Source organism: Trachinotus anak, unplaced genomic scaffold, assembly GCF_046630095.1.
Source record: "Trachinotus anak isolate AG129_WGS33_773 ecotype Australia unplaced genomic scaffold, CSIRO_AGI_Tana_v1 ptg000032l, whole genome shotgun sequence".
NCBI classification, from domain to species: domain Eukaryota; kingdom Metazoa; phylum Chordata; class Actinopteri; order Carangiformes; family Carangidae; genus Trachinotus; species Trachinotus anak.
The window spans coordinates 20009106-20029607 of NW_027273883.1; the positions used below are offsets into that span (position 1 = coordinate 20009106).

At 39.7% G+C, this 20502-nt stretch overlaps 1 protein-coding gene across 2 annotated transcripts; it reads left to right on the forward strand.

Moving 5' to 3' along the window:
• Positions 1-6960: 6960 nt before the first annotated feature.
• Positions 6961-20459, forward strand: washc5 (WASH complex subunit 5). Of its 2 annotated transcripts, none has more exons than XM_071468901.1 (29): positions 6961-7079; positions 7774-8038; positions 8475-8620; positions 8776-8860; positions 9083-9183; positions 9734-9926; positions 10110-10262; positions 10457-10570; positions 10913-11084; positions 11403-11530; positions 11785-11914; positions 12270-12382; positions 12950-13116; positions 13470-13545; positions 13688-13798; positions 14579-14719; positions 15987-16067; positions 16262-16363; positions 16720-16899; positions 17062-17186; positions 17336-17498; positions 17645-17747; positions 17846-17925; positions 18016-18119; positions 18519-18648; positions 18843-18939; positions 19292-19445; positions 19632-19719; positions 19959-20459. In XM_071468901.1, exons 2-29 carry the CDS (start codon positions 7853-7855, stop codon positions 20013-20015), a joined length of 3480 nt encoding a protein of 1159 aa, XP_071325002.1. In that variant the 5' UTR covers positions 6961-7079; positions 7774-7852; the 3' UTR covers positions 20016-20459. The 2 variants fall into 2 exon arrangements, with proteins under 2 accessions (XP_071325002.1, XP_071325003.1); XM_071468902.1 differs by lacking the exon at positions 6961-7079 and adding an exon at positions 7225-7360.
• Positions 20460-20502: the final 43 nt, after the last annotated feature.

A 20502-nucleotide genomic window follows, 5' to 3' on the forward strand; every position in this document is an offset into this window, starting at 1 on the left:
GTCTGAGCACTTAAAGGGCCTCTCCTGCATTTTAGGTTGAGGGTTGACTCTAATAGGTAACTATTATTTACAAAGGACTAAACAAATTGTGTAAATTAAATCCCTCTTACACTATTAGAAGCATTATTTTGATTAGGGCTTAACAATTAATCGAAATATATAATAATATACACTGGGGTTAGACGACTCAGGATGTACAAACAGTTTTGTCTAGCTCATCGTTCTATATTCCAGTGTTTGTTGTTTGTTGTTTTGTTTGTTTGAGTTTAAAGACAGACGGCTGTTAGCAGTTGCAGCATTACCCATCACTGTATGGTTACCACAAACCATCTTGGCACAGGGCTGGTGAACTGTGAACATGATTTAAAGAGGGTTATGGCTCAGGTCCCTGTATTAACATATGATTCTGCTGCTGAGTGATGGGCTATGCCTGTTGAAATACCAAAAAACGTAATGTCTGCAAGATTAGGGTGTTGGGCAGTCGTGGTTCTTCATCGGCACACATTTATCCTGCTGAAGTGGCGATGAACAATATACTGGGTCCCAGGGTCACAGCAGTGCTGCTCTATTGTCAAACATGACCTCTGACCTCCCTTTTGGGAGAGAAATTCACAATTTTCAGTCTCAGCAGAAATAGAACATGATAGAAAACATTAGGTAAGAATTAAAAAAAGAGCATGCCCCGAGAGGAGCTGCACCACTGAACGTGGACCAACAGGACAATGGCACTGCAGTGCTTTAGCCAGGTCTTTTCTGGCGTGTAGTAAGCCATGATGTGTTTTCACAGCTGCTCTGGTCTGAAAGACTAGAAGTGATTTTGCAGAAGCGGGGAAAGAGCAAGGAGGAATGTGAAGCTGCGTTCCTCAGGAGCTGTGGACCAGTTATCTGCACTGCCTCAGTTCCCCATGGACCACTGATCAAAGACAGGGAGGGATATGATAGCCACCTCCTCATTCTCTACCTCCTCCTTTTCTCTTTGTCTCCCCTCTTTCTGTCTCACTCACCCCACTCCTACCTTTCCCTTCTCTTACTCTCTCTATCATCCCCTCTGTTGCTCTCTGGCATTCTTTCCATCTCTTCGCTCTTTCATCCCTTTAACTGATTTACGAGGGGGGTGCCTGGTGACTGATGTGGATAGATGAATGTGCCTCAGCTTTTGCCACTACACTGATCAGATGTGCTTTGTTTATATGTCACTGAATTTTAATTGAAGCTCTTTAAAGTGGTCTATCCATGTGGAATTGTGACAGTCCCTCACTTTACATTTTGAAATGTATTTTTGCACTTCCAGTAGCCTTTAATTTGCCTCTCTTCAAAACCAACATGATGACAAGGTAAAGACAGGCTAACAAAAAAGATACTGCGATATGAGATTTCAGTTGGAATGATAATTTCTGCTTTTAATTTTCACCCATCCATCCATCCATAGCGGGGTTCTGCTTTTGTCTAGTTATTATCTACAGTTTAATGAGAATATGGAGATGCTGTGTCCCTGCTGTTGCATTGTGTTTGCTGGGCTGAGCACTGGCCAGATTCAGAGCAGCAGGGCGACTGAGCCAGAGCAGCACTCCCACTGTGTAATACACGCAGCCATGCCAGTATCTAATTTGGATGCACCCAGGTCAGCATAGTTTTCCCAGCCAGCCAGCAAGTCAGCCTGCCAAGCAACTAAACAGCCAAATGGAGATTTATTATTTCCTTCTGAGTACATTTTGAGGTCACTAATAACTGTAATGCAATGCAGGTTTGTTATTAGAGATTCCACTCATATATTCATATTAAAAACACAAATGTTTGGTATATGAAACAGCCATACAGACACATGCATGGTTACACATGTGCACATACACACACAGTCACTTGTGGGTGTGTAACCGATATGTATGTGTGTCTCTTTTATGTAGAGCACAACCTTGGATGTGATAATTTAATCTTCCCTCGCAACTGAGACTGACAGCCTTGGTGAGGAGCCTCGTTCATCTGTGCCGATGCTGAAATGCACAAATCACCCTCAAGCTTTTAACTGGAGGGTTACTTGATATACTCTACATCTGGCCCCTTTCGTCCAGTGGGAACATGTCATGTAGATGGATATTTTCTAAAATCACACCCCAGTAGGCCCCAAAATAGTTTTTATTTTTCTCGCTGGGAGTTTCATGGGAAGGTTGATACCACGCTCATGGCTGCACGTTAGATTTGAAGTTAAAGCCAGCTTAGCATAGCATAGAATTTAAAGTAAATTATGGAAACCAGGGGAGAGAGCAAGCCTGACTGTCCACAGGTAACACAGTCTGCCTACCAACACCTCCAAAGTTCTCTAATTACCTCAGTGTATCTTGTTTGTTTTAGAGCTGGTTCGCTTGGCTTAGTAACAGTTTTTGTGCTAAGCTAAGCTAAACAGCTGCTGGCTGTAGCTTCATGTTTAACAAACAGATGCAGGAGTGGATATTCTCATCTAACACTCAGTAAGAAAGCAAACAGGAACTATTGTATTCCCTTATAACATGTCTTGTCCTGGTTCAGTCCCAGAGCGAGTAGGTACTGACTGCTGCCAGGCACCAGGTGCATGGTGTTCTTTCCTTTAATACATTCACATGCGGTAAGGTGAAACTTATGTTGATTTTAATTGTAATTCATGTACACTTATGGATAATAGAATGGAAGTTGTTGTTGTTGTTGTTTTTTTTAGAAATTTAGATGAGGCTTTCAGGTCAGGACAGGATGGCTCCATATTAATGTATAACAAATGTGCAACTCACATCCTGTACGTCATTTCTAAGACTATATTCCGGATTTGACCTCAATCCACAGCTGAAATCTTCAGTTTACTGCCTTAAAAATCCAGTGCCATGTAAAGCTAAAAAAGATATCCTGTTCTTCAAAAGGTTTCAGTGCCTCATTCAAAATTTCATGGTGACGACAGTCTGTTGATATTGTTGATATAATGTCTGCAAAAATGCCAGTGGAGATAAAGGCACAATTAAATTAAGGTTGAGGTTAACTCCACTGCATGACGAAAGACTACTCTGCTTCTAGCAGTAATTTCTGTGATGTGCTTTAGTCATAAGTGCCTGTCACGCAGATTTGAATGGTAGACATAAAAGGCTCTCACCCTATCATGACCCTGTTTAAATTCAGAGTGAATTACTATCCTCTATAAAAGACTAATATTCTATTCTTTCTTTGTAATGAACAGCAGACATGCTTTGACAGAAAGTGATACATACTGTGCATTTGTACCCAGTAGTTTTGTTAAATTGTTCCATCTGTGTAATAATGGATTTGAGCAGACCATTCAACTCAATGTATGATGATAATCCAAACTGTTAGAAACAGTTTAAGGAGCAAAAATTTATATTGATGATCATTAACATGATCACCATAATCATAGACGTCATGACTATCGTCTCATTCCTCTTTTTTACTTTGCCTCTTTCTCTTCCACTGTTTGTGTATATATGTGTTACAAATAAAGGATTGCTACTAGATTAGAGCAGAGGACAGAGAAAAAGCACTTGTCTGAATGTGTGTGTAAGTGCATTTGTGCATTAGCACAATATGCTCAACACCTTTTGTGCATAGCCGTGTGTGTGTTGGAACATCTCAATCACAGAGCAGAGATCAGGTTCAATTACATATGCAATAACTTTTAGGTCTCAGTAGGCCTAGAAGCCATTTATATGCTAATAAGTATGACAGCAGTAATGACTTGCAATAAAAAAGACATCTGCTGCTTGATCAAATCTGATATTAGAGCATTACCACAATCAGCCTTTGCTATTTGTCCTGAAACCGCTTGTTAGCCTCGAAACTCCTTGTGGGAAGTGTTTTGGCATCTAGTATTGGTGATATAATAACCTTTCTCCTGGACGTTTCTTCTCTCTCTGCAGTTAGTAACAGTGTTGTATTTGTGTTTAAGCTGTGTGCTCCTGAGGGGAATTGAAATAGGCAGATTTTTCTATTGAGTCAAGACAAGTCAGTCTTAACTTTATGGACCAAAATCACGATAGAGGATTAAGATTTATGCTATAGACTGTATAACTCCCTCCATCCACTGGGACAGGGACAGAAAGGGACAGTCTTGGACTGAGAAAACCCCCCTCCAAAAGAAAAAAAAAATGAAACAAAACACATACTTACTCTTACTGACTATACGCACCTAGTTAGCATGCTGAGATTATCATTATATCTAGTTCAAAGTATTGCTGTGCTTAAGTGCAGTCTCACAGAGCTCCTAGCATTTCTGTAGATGCTTAGTTTTGTTAATAGAAAGAATAAATAAAATATCTACACTGAATTCTTCTTATGTTGAACACATTTGGCAGCCAATAATCCCCAAATCATCTGTGGCACTACCATATATTCATCTTGAGTTTATATTTATATATATCATATATAGAAATATTTCTGTACATGTGATTGACAGTATTTTACTTGATATGTATTCAAACGTATGGTTAAACATAAAAGATCCTAATTAAATTCATACAACAAAATCAAAGTAAACACAACAAAATGAATCACATAAACCCTATTAAATACCAGCCGTACATGGCAGCTAATTTTAGCTGTAATTAGATTTGATACATGTCTGTGAAATGTTTTCTGACATGAGAGCAGAGAGACAGAAAGAGCAGAACAGAGATGTATCCTGTCTTATTCCAATGAGAGAGGCCTGCTGTGTGCAGCTCTCACTTCAAGGGCCTAAAAAAGATCAATGAGGAAGAATGGCAGTGGGACTGGACTACAAATTGAGCAGCCTTTAATCACCTCACACAGTTCACAGCGGTGTGAAAGTTCCCGCCATGAAAGGGTTTAATCACTGGCCAAGCTGAATAGAGTCAACCTGCTACTAATAAAGGTCACACGGGACCTAAGGAGACACATACACACATGTAAACATGCATGTTTGTAAATGCACCTTGGCGCACACACACACACACACACACACACACACACACACACACACACACACACGCATGTGCATGTCCATATGTGCATCCTGACCATTCTTTGCATACATGCACACACAGGGCTTTGAAATTACATATGATGCTGACACTGATAATAACCTCCAGTTCAAAAACCTCTGCCACTCTTCCTTGAAAAGATTATCCAACATCCTTAACTTGGTGAGTTTGTTATTACACAAAGTAGCTCACAGGTAAGAGGGAATCACCATTTGTCAGCCCATCGAAGGGTTTCACTGACAAATGATAATTACCTGACCCAACGGTCAATGGCTGACAGGCTGCTCAGGGAATGAGAACTGAGAACCGACAATGCTCTTAATGGGCAGGACGTGAGGGCCATTTGGTCACACTTCAGTCAATGGCTAAATGAATACACAACATGTGTTCAGAATATTACTCGATGTGGTAAGATTGCAATGTGGCTATGTATACATGGTGCCCTTTGCATGCATATTCATTTGATTTATCACAGGCAACCTAGTTTTTTACGATATTGGCAAATTTCAGATGAGATTCTACAAAGACCAATCAGGATAACAAGAAGAGAAAACCCTTAAGGCACCAGAAGGTTAATAAAGAAGGTGTGTAGTAAGAGCCCTCATTAGTGAAAACCTTTCATGATGCTTCCCAGGAAGCCTATGTAACTGACCCAAGTGCCGCTGAGAATGTGACCTTGGTGTGATGATAAATAGGTAATAAATCCAGTGGCCGCAGGGACACAGTGTGTAGTTTGTGGAGAGCCAGTTCAATGAGGAGGCGAGCTATGAATCTAAATTGCACCTGTCTGTCTCTCTCCCTCGTCCCACTATAAAATGCATTAAAATAATGTTGCTCCAGTGGTTCACAGGGATAAGAAGCATGTTGTTCAGGATGGTAAATGCAGCTCAGCTTGCCACATGTCATATCCTCCGTCTCCCATTTACCTGTCGAGCATCACTCTGCCCTAATGAGCGAAGTAAAAGCGTTTAGAGGATAATCTTTAAAAATACCCTGAAGCAGAGGATCCTTTGCAGGTCAGCGATGAAGTCAGCAGTGTTGCATCAAAAGATTGACAACAGTTTTATCACGTGAATGTTTATTGATGAGGGCAGACAGTCTCCTGCGGCCCACAGACGCATCAGCTGGTACAGCACTGAGATGAAACCTCGCTCTGTCTCACAGAGAGGTGACAGGTCAAACAAACAATTCTCCCCATGTGTCTGATATTAACCTCTGGCTCACACTGCTTAAAGGAAGTGCCTGCCAGTGTGTTAGACTTATTGGCAATAAAAGTCCAATCCAATCACAACTTGAAGGAAACATGAGGGCTCATGCTTATTCATCCATGTTGACCACATGTTGGTCATGCATGCTTGTCAGTTTTTTCAACCATGCTAAGACACAGTGGCTGGTATACCCCAGCGTTTACAATCGAGGTCGGTTATTTCTGCAGCCAAATTGTTATCATTATATAGATGATGATGAATGACGAGCGGTTTTCTGCTTAAGTGACAGGAAAGTCACTTCAGAGGCCTTCAAGAGGGGATAGTGTATTTTAGAGAGATATTTGTCATCTCAAGGCCAGAGGATGTTACATTTCTTCCCTGTGGATTTACCTCTGAGGTTTTCCACAGTAGGTTGGTTTTAATTTCAGTTTGGGCCTATTCTCACTTCTAGATCCCTGCAAATCACTGCATCCCCATGGAGCCAGAAATCTGCACTCACAGACCTTCAGTGCGGTGGAGCAACAGTGAGAGATAAACTCGAGATAAAGTGGATCTCTGTCGCCATCTAGAGAAACGTGTACCTGGAACAGATGATCCTGACCGGGTTACAGAGGCTGAGACGCTTAAATACATTGTTCATTGTTTTAGGCTGGTAAGACTTTGAGCTGTTTATACTTTTACCTGTTATACAATCACCGTGTGTTAGTTTACGGTATAATCTTTTGAAGAAAAGAAAGAACATAATCCTCAAATAGAGCGACTTTTGAAGGCGGTGAAAGCATTGGTCAAAGTTGTTCCCGCTCATCTCCGGTTTGTTGCATGAACAAAATCAAACTCACCCACCGTTAGAGTCATGTGATTGGTCAGGAGGAAGTAAACAGGGAAGGAGAGATTGAAAGAGGCAAGCATTTTTTCCCCTATCTTAAACATTTCCAACTATTTGTGTTAGACATAGAAACGTAAAAGTGTCATTTTACCACGACATGTTTGTATCTCTTCATGTGTTGTCGTCTGTAGCATCAGGGCTGATGAAAGTAGCAGGCTAGCAGGCTGCATGCTAACGGTAGCTTGGTGGTAATAGTTAATGCAGTTAATGCATGACTGTATAATAACGACACTTCTCAAATTCTTGGATTTAGAAACCAAACAACGAGAAAACTGAAAGCGAAACGAGTGCATTCGGTGCGTTTTGATGTTTTATAAAGAAACCTGAAGATTATGAGACCCAGGGGTGCTAATGTTACAGACATTATAGGACTAATATTGGAAGCATTAACATTAAAACTACTTATATTTCGGTGGGAAAACCCCCACTCGCATGCAAACTGCTCTGGCAGGACTATACATTATACAAAAGTAACACTAATGCTATAAGTTATTACCTAAATCCCGCAGGGAAATGCTCTTTGTGTTTACTTCTCTCAGAGTCAGAGCTCAGGACCAACCAGGGTGCAGGAGGGTATTGTGTCAGTGTCTGTGCAGATGAAGCTAGTTTGTCTTGTTGAAAAAAAAAAAAAATAAACAGCATCAAAAAGTTCTGAATTTAGCTGCCTGTTGTACTCATTCTGTACTCAAACTAATTTTCTTTTTGTCAGCTGGAGTATCTACTGGAATAAGACAGGGTGACGGCGTGGCTGCTTTGTGCATCTTCCTCCTCATCTTCCTCCAGCCACGATGGTGGACTTTCTGGCAGAGAACAACCTGTGCGGACAGGCCATCCTCAGGATAGTTTCCAGAGGAAATGCCATCATTGCTGAGCTCCTGCGCCTCTCTGACTTCATCCCTACAGTATTCAGGCTCAAGGACAAAAGTGACCAGCAGAAATACGGAGACATAATCTGTGACTTTAGCTACTTCAAGGTGTGGATTAGATTTGGTCTTCCAAAATATTTTTTTAAATCCTTGAATAGTTAGCCATGCCATTATCTGTGTATTGTGTTATACTAGTACTGAGAGGACAATATACTTTTAAGAATGTTTTTTAGATTTGAGGAAAGGCATTTGACTCATGTTCATTTTTTGAATTAGTCTTATATTTAACTGATGGTAGCAGGGGGTTGAGATAACTTCATTTGAAATAAGTGCATATTTAGTATTGACTTTAATGGGCTGCTGTGAGTTTTCTCAGAGTGCAGTACATAGCAAAAAAGTAGCTCTTTGTATGATTTATAACAATAACAGCTCTGTAATTGAAATAACTGTACTGCCTTGCTCCCTATGTGGGTAGCTTTGTGTATGTCTCCATAATGAGTGTTGATTGCAATTGTATTCTTTCACAATGTTTTCTCCTCTCCAGGGTCCAGAGTACTACGAGGGGAAGCTTGAAGCCAAACCTGAGCTTCAAGACCTGGATGAAGAGTTTCGAGAAAACAACATTGAGATTCTGTCGAGGTTCTATCTGGCCTTTGAGAGTGTCCACAAATATATAGTGGATCTTAACAGGTAAGACAGGGCTGGGTTATTTAGGAGTTTGGCTCAGTTCACCTTTGGCTCGGTCAAAACTGTGTTTGATGCTCACTTGATCACACTTTTCCCAAACGTGATAAAGCCTTTATGTTACAAGATGATATGATATAATTTTTCCCTCTTCACTCCAGATATTTGGATGACCTACATGAAGGTGTTTATATTCAGCAGACCCTGGAGACTGTGCTTCTAAATGAGGATGGAAAACAGCTTCTAGTGAGTAGCACAGATGCAAATCCGTTTTCATTTTTGATATTACAGGAATAAGCTAATGTAACATCTTTTGTTCCATGTTTCTGATGAGTAAATATCGGAATTGATCAGCTGCACCCCCGATTTACAGATTGATTTTTGATTGTTTAAATTGAATAGATTTTGAATAGAAGAGAGACTACACAAACATTAGAGCTGACTGTGTATTTTTTTCTTTCCACCCAGTGCGAGGCTCTCTATCTGTACGGAGTCATGTTGCTGGTTATTGACCAAAAAATTGAAGGGGAGGTCAGAGAGAGGATGCTTGTTTCCTACTATAGATACAGGTGCGCTTGTGACTCACACACACCCACACATATGCACGACACGTACTGACTCACAAGCTCAATGTGCTCAATTCACTCGTGAGCCAATGAGTTCGCTCACAGCAAAGGTGAGTCACTTAACTTGACTCACACATACATTTGCTTAAAATATTGGAGTGACACAGTTATACCTGGTTAATCTGATCACTTCAGATCATCTGTCTTTCTACCTCTGTCTTTAACAGTTCCAGTTCTAACTTTGTATCTGAGGAGAAATGTGATTTAATACAAATATTAGCAATGTTTTGAAACATCAGGTTACATCGAAACATTAGTTTATATATAGATAAAATATAAACCACTACCTCTGGTGCACAAAAGAACAACAGAGGCATTGACAATTATTTCTTTATTATTTTCTAATATTACAAATTATTCACCGCCACTTGTTTCACTCATTAGCCATTATTTATTTATTTATTTTATCATATTACTGCCTTTTCTGTGTGTTGATCTGCGTCCAAAAAACCACTTTTTTGAAACACAGTGTATTGTTTCACATTTTCTTTAGTGCTGCCCGTTCATCAGCAGACTCCAACCTTGATGACATCTGCAAGCTCCTCCGCAGCACCGGCTACTCCAGCCAGCCTGGAGCCAAACGCCCGGCCAACTACCCAGACAGCTACTTCCAGAGAGTTCCCATCAGTGCCACCTTTATTAGCATGGTCATTGGGAGGCTTCGCTCTGATGACATCTACAACCAAGTGAGAGACTTTTGGTCAAACATAATTTTAAACTGTTAATGACAGATTTTGTCCTCTCTGATTAGACTTACGTTACTTACTTTTGCTAGAGATTGTATGAGACTGTGACAACTGGAGTAGGTGTAGATTGTGTCAAATGTCCTGGGCTGAAGCTAAAATCATATTTTTCCTCCTGTCCACCAGGTGTCTGCGTACCCTCTACCAGAGCATCGTAGCACAGCGCTGGCTAACCAGGCAGCCATGCTGTATGTCTGCCTTTACTTCAGCCCTTCCATACTGCACACCCAGCAGGCCAAGATGAGGGAGATAGTGGACAAGTATTTCCCTGACAACTGGGTAAAACATTTTTTATACAACAGGACTGTTCACTGGAGGTCCTGTGTGCTTAATATGCACTGATACTGTCATGCCAGTAGATTAGAACTGAATGTAAACAACTTTGTGAGATGATATCAGATCCACTGTGTTATCCTCAGTTTTTCATTTGTAGTGTTGCACTGACCTGACCTGTGTTTGCTGCCTGTCTGCAGGTTATCAGTATTTACATGGGCATCACAGTGAACCTGGTGGAGGCCTGGGAACCATACAAAGCTGCCAAGACTGCTCTCAATTACACCCTGGACTCTGCTAACACCAAAGAGCAGGTATTAAAACAAATGAATCGGCTTCAATGTCACACGGTCTCTAGCTTTTTCAATTTACAGTCCGTCAGTGTACCACTCTGTTGTATCCAGGTACTGATAACAGTGTCCACAGAAGTCAGTGGAAGTCGTCTAGAGTGACTGTGCAGAATTTAAAATCGAAACACAAGGGTATTAATCACATCAGTGACTTTAGAAAGACCTTTTTGTACTATTCTTGAAAAGTTAGTTAAAAGAAGGTGAATTTTCGTGAGCTCAAATCGAAGTTAAAGTGTAAATATTCGTCCAAGATGAAAGACACTTCTCACTCTCCTAACACCACCACCACCATCACTGTGCATTTAGGCCACCAGATATGCAGCTAGCATGGAGAGCCTGAGGCCTCAGGTGCAGCAGCTGCTGAAGGAAGGTTTCCTGCGGGAGGAGATCATCCTGGACAACATTCCCAAACTCCTCAACTGTCTGAGGGACTGTAACGTTGCTATCCGCTGGCTGATGCTGCACTCTGCCGAGTCAGGTGAGAAAATTGGGCCGATTTTTTCCTTTCAGATGACAATGTAGCTCGTTCAAGGTCAAGGAATAGTAGAAAATGTATGTTTCATTTTTGTATATATTATATGTATGTATGTGTTATTTTACTTTATTTTGTTTTATTTTATTTATTCAATTTTATTTTTTTGAGCCTGAATTTCACTTTTGTCCATTTCTGGTTGGTTGCTGCTAAAAAGTTCATACAGTGCATTTCTTCAAAGTTCCAGATTTGTGGCTCTCATTTTTGAGAGATGACGTTTATGGAAATACTTGATGTACAGTTAATTCATCTTCTGTCTCATAGCCTATGACCCAAACAACAAGCGACTGCGTCAGATCAAAGACCAAGTGCTCAACGACTCCAAGTACAACCCAAGGATCCTGTTCCAGCTCCTGCTAGACACTGCTCAGTTTGAGTTCACACTCAAAGAGGTGAGGGCCTCTCATCAATACTGGAAAGTGTGACGTGAGCAATAAAAGTGTGAAATTAATATCAGAATAATTGATCCAGCTAACTGTTTTTCCCGTTAGGTGTGACTGCTATGTTGTGTATTCACATACAGTGAGACAGCATATGTTTAGCCAGTCTATCATTAGGAGAGGACACAAATTTAATGTTCTCATTACACATCTCATCTGACTAATCCCTCCTCATCGACTCAGCATCTGTGCTGTTCCTCTTCCAGATGTTCAAGCAGATGCTGTCAGAGAAGCAGATCAAATGGGAGAGCTACAAGAAGGAGGGATCAGAGAGAATGACTGAGTTGGCTGAAGTCTTCTCTGGCGTCAAACCACTTACCAGGGTGGAGAAAAATGGTGAGACCATGGATAAGGTGAAGGATTACACACACAGCAAAAAAAACTAAATGAGCCTCAACCATGCAGCGCTTCATGCTTTGATGTCATGGATTATTTCAGTGTTGGAACACAAATGCTTAAATGAGTTTAAGCTTGAAGCTGTTCAGAGGAAAATGTTGAGGCAGAGAAACATCATGGAAAACCTGCATAAAAGAAACACATGCGGGGAGAGGTGGATTAAATTTACATCAGTCATACTTCTGTCACTGTGGCTCTGGCTTTAGTAGAGACACATTTTTCGTAACCACTACTTGTGGAGCACTGATAACATTCTTTCTCTGCTTGTACTACACACTTATATTACTCCTTACAGAGAACTTACAAGCCTGGTTCAGAGAAATCTCAAAGCAGATCGAGTCTTTGAACTATGAGGACTCTACGGCTGCTGGGAGAAAGACAGTTCAGCTCATACAGGCTCTTGTTGAGGTGAGCAAGATCTGATTTTACAACATTATTTGAATCATTTGACTGTACGTTATTTTACAATTCCACAGTTGATTTGATTTTCTTATCTTAATGTAGCTAATAAGTAAATCCAAGAACAATGTCAGCAAACTGTAGTGAAACAAAGAGACAAAATTAATGGCTATGAAATGCATGTAAATAAAGACACATCAGAATACATAATAGAAATGTCTTGTTGACTTAATGGATTGCAATGCCTTTGTTTTCTCCTGTCTATTTTGTCACAGTCTGTTGTGAAATTAGAACCAGAACAAATATAATTTGCAAAAGAAACAACACAGAGTTATGTTTAGTTAAATATCCCCTGATATCCGTTTACACAATCATGTAGTCCATGGGTACAGTCTTCTGGGCAAATGCCAAATGATCCTCATGAGCCAAAAATTGAATGAAGGCCAATGGAGAAATATTATTATTCATTTTTTTAACATTAAGAAAATAAGACTGCAAAGAAAGTGCCTCCAATCTTTATTGTTTATTTTTGTGCAGTTATGAGGGTCTATGACATGTTTTGCTTTGCATCTTTAGGTCCAGGAGTTCCACCAGCTGGAGTCTAACCTACAGGTTTGTCAGTTCCTGGCCGACACCAGAAAGTTCCTGCACCAAATGATCCGCACCATCAACATCAAAGAAGAAGTCCTCATTACCATGCAAATAGTCGGAGATCTCTCCTACGCATGGCAGATAATCGACCGGTACTTAATTGCTTATAAATGTCAAAGCCATACAAAAATGCTGGTAAAGAAGAAGATGGTAAAGTTCTTATGAATTAACTGAAATCTGAATCTTTGGTTGCTGTACAGCTCAGTTTAACACCCTGTTCTTTCACATTTTCACTTAAAATGTGCTCATTAGCATGCAGACAATAGCAGATGTCGTCTACATTGTCAGCCAAACACAGTGACACAGTCTGTATGACAGTCTGCTAAGCTTTTTTATAAACCATTAAGGAGACCACAGAGCTGTAGCTGCTTTGACTTTAATTTAACTCATTGTCTGTTTTGTTTTGTCTGTGGATCTCATTTCTGGATTATGTTTCGTTCTGCAGCTTCACAACCATTATGCAGGAGAGCATCAGAGTCAACCCGTCAATGGTCACAAAACTGAGAGCTACGTTTCTGAAGGTCTGTCTATTTGTGCCCATTAAATACCCACAGATACAGACAGAATTAATATGTTTTTTCCCATAATTTTACCTTGATTTAGAGAATTGTTGCCTGTCATATTAAATTGCCTCCTGTGTGTGTATGTGTGGCGTGTGATCAGCTGGCATCTGCACTGGATCTTCCGTTGCTCCGTATCAACCAGGCCAACAGTGCTGATCTGCTGAGTGTTTCACAGTTCTACTCTGGAGAGTTGGTGGCTTATGTCAGAAAGGTACATCATATTAATGCCATGTTTGCACCTGAGATCTTACAAAAGTAGTTTTTTTTTAGCAGAGCGGAGACACTGATATTTCCTGTGGTACTTGTACATGAACATGGTTTCATAGTTTTAACATACAATTAACTCTAAATGTGCAGTAACAGCTGCTTAGAAAATGTACCCTAAAAGAACTACTTATCTATTTGTGTACCATAGCATGTGAACTAATACTATTACTACTAATAATACTGATAACAATAATAATAATAATGAACTTTATGTATATAGCACCTTTCATAACATGAAATAGCTCAAAGTGCTTTATAAGAAGGGGTATTATGAAACAACAGATACTTAACAACAGGACACATTAAGGCAATAAAAGACAGTAAGGCAATAACATCCTGAGAAAGTAAAAAGACATAAGATCATAGAGACATAAAAGAGATGATATTGGTAATAAAAAAAATTATAGTTGTAAAAGCAATTTTATGATATAAAAACCATAAAATAATAGAAAATAAATTTAATATAAAAGTTGATTTAATTGAAAGCAAGACCATAAAAATAAGATTTGAGCTGCTGCTTAAATATATCAGCAGAGGCTGGTTGTCTAACGTGTTGGGAATCTGTACAGTGTACCACATGCTTTGTTACTTTATGCTAGAGGATTTGTTCCTACTAAGTATACACAAAATCTTTTGAAGACTATTTTGACTGCTCTTTCTCAAAACCATCAAACATAAATTCACATTGGTTCTCAGTTTGGGTATTTTTTCTTCTTGTTTCCAGGTGCTTCAGATCATCCCAGAGAGCATGTTCACCTCTCTGGCCAAAATCATCAAGCTTCAGATCCACGACATCATGGAAGTGCCCACACGGCTGGATAAGGACAAGCTAAAGGACTACTCCCAGCTCGGGGCTCGCTATGAAGTAAAGCAACTGCTGTGGTTCAGTCACACTACTCATTGAGCGTTGTTCACAATGTCATTGAAGTGATGAAAAAAATCATTAGATCTTATACATATTAAAAATAACTAGATGAGAGGCCTGAAGTTACTCTGTTTTGATGTTGACTCATCTGCTGTATGTGAGTCCGAGGCAATCTTGCGAGCTGGCATACATAAACATGTTTCAATCTCACGCAGCTTTTGATGTCAAATACAAATTAGAAAAGAAAGATTGACATAGAAACAGACTGTGCCAGCAGAGACTTAGTTGAATTTCATTAATTAGAATTTTTCAGGCTCATATTGAAATGGCATATTTTGAAATGTAGTCAAATGTTTCGAAATTAAAAGTTACACACTATACACTACATCCACTATATTGCACTGTAGTGTAACTTTTAACTAGAATTATAAAGCAGGCCCAGGTGTTATATAGATACAATACAAATACAAAATCAAAATGGTGAATCCACAGAGCAACACAAACAGCACATATTCAGACACTGTGCCTTAGAACGAGCTGACAGGACTTCTGTAATTTTGTAATGTCACAACTATACAGTCACCTCCCTTAGCTATTCCTCCAGCATGGCACAGCTGGACCCACTGTTGAACCTGTTTTTTTGTTGTTGTTTTAACTTTATTAAAACACATCCTGACATCCAATAAAGCTAGTATGTCGTTGGAAAGCCTCACCGAGGATGGTAATATTAAAGACCAGTGGCTAAAGTTTATTTGTCTGAGCATTTTAGTCCAAATTTGTCTGTTCAACTCACTGCTTACTGACCCATCGCCATACAGAAGCAGGCTACAATTTGTTACCTGTGGCTGGCCTAGCCATGCGTCAATCAGAAAACAGTCAGCCAATCAAAAGGAAGGCTCAGAACACTTGTTCTTGCTAGAGCTCCAGAGAGAAGCTGAAGAGAAGAGATGTATATCTACTATATATATATATAGTATATATATATAAGAACTATATTGAGATGGTTTTGGTAGTGAAACCACAAATATATCTTCTTATGAATATCAAAACTTAAAATAAAACACAGGAAAAGTGTAAAGTATGGGACCTTTAAACTTATCAATGGAAAATTCTTATATGTGCAGATCTGTATACAAATTGACATAGCATATTCTTTTTTTTCAGCTTATCCTAATAACTCATACTGACATTGGACTGTTTTAATTTTCGGTTCACTGGATTCTGTCACTTTTGTGCCTGAACATCTTTCTGCTTCGTGCGATTACAGGTGGCTAAACTCACTCATGACATCTCTATTTTCACTGAGGGCATCCTGATGATGAAGACCACTCTAGTGGGGATCATTAAGGTAGATGACGCAGTTTGGACTTGTTTACAAGTTCTCATCTTTTACTCTTAGCATGATGATAGAATATTAATATTAAGTTGCCTTTGTTCAAGCAGTCAGGCAGGGATTCGGTGCTGACATCAGCCATAGTTGTAGTTCAAAAGTAAGATACAGTAGTGGGGATTTTACTTGACTAAAACACTGTGATGCTGTAGGTGGATCCCAAGCAGCTTCTGGAGGATGGCATCAGGAAGGAGCTGGTGAAGAGGGTGGCTTATGCTCTGCACAAAGGGTTGATCTTCAATCCCAAGACGAAGGTCAGACATCAGATCCACTGCATATTTTTATTTTGATCTTTATAGTTCATTATCAATCTTGAATGCAAGTTTGTGAAATTTGGTTGGTATGAAATCAAATCTCTGAATTATTGACGGAACTGGAGACATTTCTCCAGGACAGACAACAAAAACAATTAATAAACAATTAATAATTTACAAAGAGACTTTGCCCAGAATACTTACAGCATCTTTTTATTGTCTCATTATAATTATAATTTAAAAAGTTATGAAGTGATGTGCATGTCCTCTTGCCCTGTGAGGATGAAATTACCTTTCACAACACTGAAAAATTAAGGGATTAAACTAGACAAACATACAATATCCTACTCTCTCAGACCAGTGAACTGATGCCCAAGTTGAAGGACATGGCAGCCACCATGGATGGGTTCTACAGGTCATTTGAGTACATCCAAGACTACGTCAGCATTTATGGCCTGAAAATCTGGCAGGAGGAAGTGTCGCGCATCATCAACTACAATGTGGAACAGGAATGCAACAGCTTCCTCAGGACAAAGGTCAGTTATTAAAACATTAGCATAGTGTTAACAGTTACTGATCACATCCCTGTACAGTCATCTGACATCAGGTCATCTCTATAAACCATGAAATGCTCCGGTTGTTTGTCTTATAGTCAGTAATATGGGTTGAATGACAGATTCTTTTCTTGCTTCAATCAGATCCAGGACTGGCAGAGTGTGTACCAGTCCACCCACATCCCCATCCCCAAGTTTCCCTCTGTGGATGAGTCTGCCACTTTCATCGGCCGTCTCTGCAGAGAGATTCTTCGAATCACTGATCCCAAGTATGTCTCCTGAAATAAACAGAGAAGTTGTTGAAACTGTTTTTTTCTTTAAAACAACTGGGCTTAAATGTGAAGGTGGAGATTCTGATCTGATCTGTGATCTCGCATTATTTATAAGCTCACAGACAAACATGGGTCCTTTTCTACAGGGTAACGTGCTATATCGACCAGATGAACACCTGGTACGACCTGAAGAGCCACCAGGAGGTGACCAACAACAGGCTATTCTCTGAGATCCAGAGCACTCTGGGTACCTTTGGCCTCAATGGACTGGACCGTCTCCTCTGCTTCATGATTGTCAAGGAGCTGCAGGTAATTAGCCCAAAAATTAAATAGAAAACAGGTGCTTAGTGAAATAACAATAAATTGCTGTTACTCAGCCTGTAAGGGCATTTACTGTAACTTTAGTGCACATAGTCCTGTCTGTCTGCTGGAGCATTAGCATTTTCTCCTATCAGAACTTCCTGACAATGATTCAGAAGACCATCTTGAAGGACAAAGCAGTGGTGGATGTCTTTAAAGCAATGCTGGGTGCTGTCAACCCAGTTCAGGGCATTGTGGGTAGGTATTCGTTTAGGAAATCCTATTACCAGCCAGGATTATTTTTTGACTTGACTTTGACTATTTAATTTGACTTGTTTATTGTTTTTTGGCTATAGCTAATGCCAGCAAAGTGTACGCCAGTGCTGTGGCCAAAACACAAAAGATCTGGGGCGCATACCTGGAGGCCATCATGAAGGTACTGCTCAGTGTTATTCTCTCATGTTAGTGAGCAGACATAAAGACAAGCTGTCAGAAAAATCATGTTAAATGCTGGTGTTTGTTGTAGGTTGGTCAGATGCAGATTCTCAGACAGCAGATTGCTAATGAGTTGAACTACTCCTGCAAGTTTGACTCCAAACACTTGGCTGCAGCCCTGGAAAACCTCAACAAGTCAGTCTAGTCTCACTACAAACTCCGTATTATTTCAATAATAAATCTGTAACTGTGATACAATATAATTATTATTGTTAGTGTTGAGGGAAATATGTTGCTTTGTTTCAGTATCATGTTAAGATATTCATAAGTGTTGCTTCAGTGTTGCTTCAAAATGTTGTTTATTTTTTATAACCTACAATGCATTTTACATGTATATAATATAGTACTCAAATATTATTTCTACTGTTTCAAGATCTAGTACTACATTAATGATAATGCCCTTGCTGTTTGCTTTAAGAGGAAAATGTGACTTTTCCTTATTAGAATGTCTATAAAATTACTGCTCTAATTCTTTTTTTTTCCAAACCTTTTTGCTCTTCTGCTGAATGTCAACTGTGATTGTGACCTCGCCAGGTCTCTGCTGGCAGACATTGAAGCTCACTACCAGGACCCATCCTTGCCCTACCCTAAAGAGGACAACACTCTTCTGTACGAGATCACTGCCTACCTGGAGGCTGCCGGCATTCACAACCCACTCAACAAGGTGTGCAGACTATGGTTGTTGCTTCCCACACAATGTGATGACAAATGTTACACTTGTTTTTTTCCATTTTAGTCTTCAGAAACCACTGCAAGCTGAAAGAGTTTCACCTGTGTTTATCATCTGCACTCCCTCAGTCTATTTTTGTTTTGTTTGGTTATACTTTAGAGAATGTTTTCTGTTTATTTCTTTCACAGATCTACATCACCACCAAGCGCCTGCCTTACTTTCCCATCATCAACTTCCTCTTTATTATTGCTCAGCTGCCTAAACTTCAGTACAGCAAGAACCAAGGCAAGTTTTTCTTCTTGTGTCAGTTTGCCACAGCTCTAATGAAAGTATTGATGCTGACAATTTATACCTCGTGCATTTATGAGTTCAGTGCATTATGATGGTTGGTGTTTCAGAGAACAATATCCTTTGTTTTTCTTAGTAGGCTAATCTAGTAGCTCTGCTGCCCCTACATGTTTTTGCTGATGTGAGAGTCTTTATCATTTGTAGGCAGCACCTTACCTTGCATGTGTACTAGATTCTTGGTATAATAGTCATATATTCTGTGATGGATTTTTCCGTTAATATGCAAGAATTACTGGTTTATGTAAGGCTGCATCCACATGTATATGACTGATGTTTTTTGTCTTCCCAGGAATGACTTGTAGGAAAGCCACGGACCCAGTTGACTGGCCTCCGCTAGTGCTCGGCCTGCTCACCCTCCTCAAGCAGTTCCACTCCAGATACACACAGCAGTTCTTGGCTCTCATTGGTCAGTTCATCCGCTCAATCATGGAGCAGTGCACAAGGTAACAAAGCAGACTTGTCTGCTTTGGAATAATTTCTAAAATTACGTCGTCAAACAATTCCTGTTGTGTAGTTTTGAGTACACATTATGTTTATGTTTTTGATTGCTTGATCTGGACACTATTACAAAGTGTATCCCATCATGGCTTCATGGGCTCACATTGATTTTCCATTTTAATCCATTATAGTCAGAAGATCCCTGACATGCCCTCTGATGTGGTGGGAGCTCTGATGTTCCTGGAAGACTATGTGAAGTACACAAAACTGTCACGCAAGGTAGGGCAGCTTTCACCTTTGTAATGCTGCTGGTAATGTTGTTAAAATGTACAATTACAGTAGCTGGTGTAGTGGGGAAGCCTGAGCTTTGATATGTGATGATTCTCCCTTAAAATGTTCATCAACAGCATTGTTATACAGTAAGGCGTGGTACCTTTAAGAGACATAACTATAGACATTTTTTGTATGTACTGAGAAATAGTAACATGTATTTCATTCTATTTTCTCTGTGTTTTAAGGTGGCTGAAGCCCATGTGCCCAGTTTCATTTTTGATGAGTTCAGAACAATTCTGTGAAGACATGGATCAAGCACTTGATGAGAAAATGATGCTGCCATAGGCTTGTTTCACAGCAGACATTTTGACTTGTCATGGCAGGGTAAGGACCAGTGTTACTAATAACATGAACAATGGCTCTGTTCCAGTAAGCAATGAGAGTGTGACAGTGAGCCAGCATGCACAGCACCAGGACAGGAGCAGCTAAATGATAGTCAGCCATCACAAATGTTATGATTTACTCCTGTGATTTTGCACTGTGACAAGCCAAAGTGTCCTCTGTGAAAAGAGCATATTGAATTGTTTACTTACATTTCATTGTTTAGACCATCAATGTCTTAATGCACTAATAAGTGATTGTACATAGATAGAAAATTGATATTGATTATGAATTAACTTGCCAACTGTGTGTATTTTCACTTTGTGTCATTTCTGAAATTCATTAATAAATACGATCGTTCATAACATGCTCTTTTATTTCTCTTCCATTGATTAAGGCCTTTACTTT

Coding starts and splice junctions, on each gene's coding strand:
- washc5 (XM_071468901.1), top strand. CDS start 7,853: ATGGTGGACTTTCTGGCAGAGAACAACCTGTGCGGACAGGCCATCCTC. Junction 16,068..16,261: donor CTCTAGTGGGGATCATTAAG/GTAGATGACGCA, acceptor GTGATGCTGTAG/GTGGATCCCAAGCAGCTTCT. Junction 17,748..17,845: donor CCCAGTTCAGGGCATTGTGG/GTAGGTATTCGT, acceptor TTTTGGCTATAG/CTAATGCCAGCAAAGTGTAC.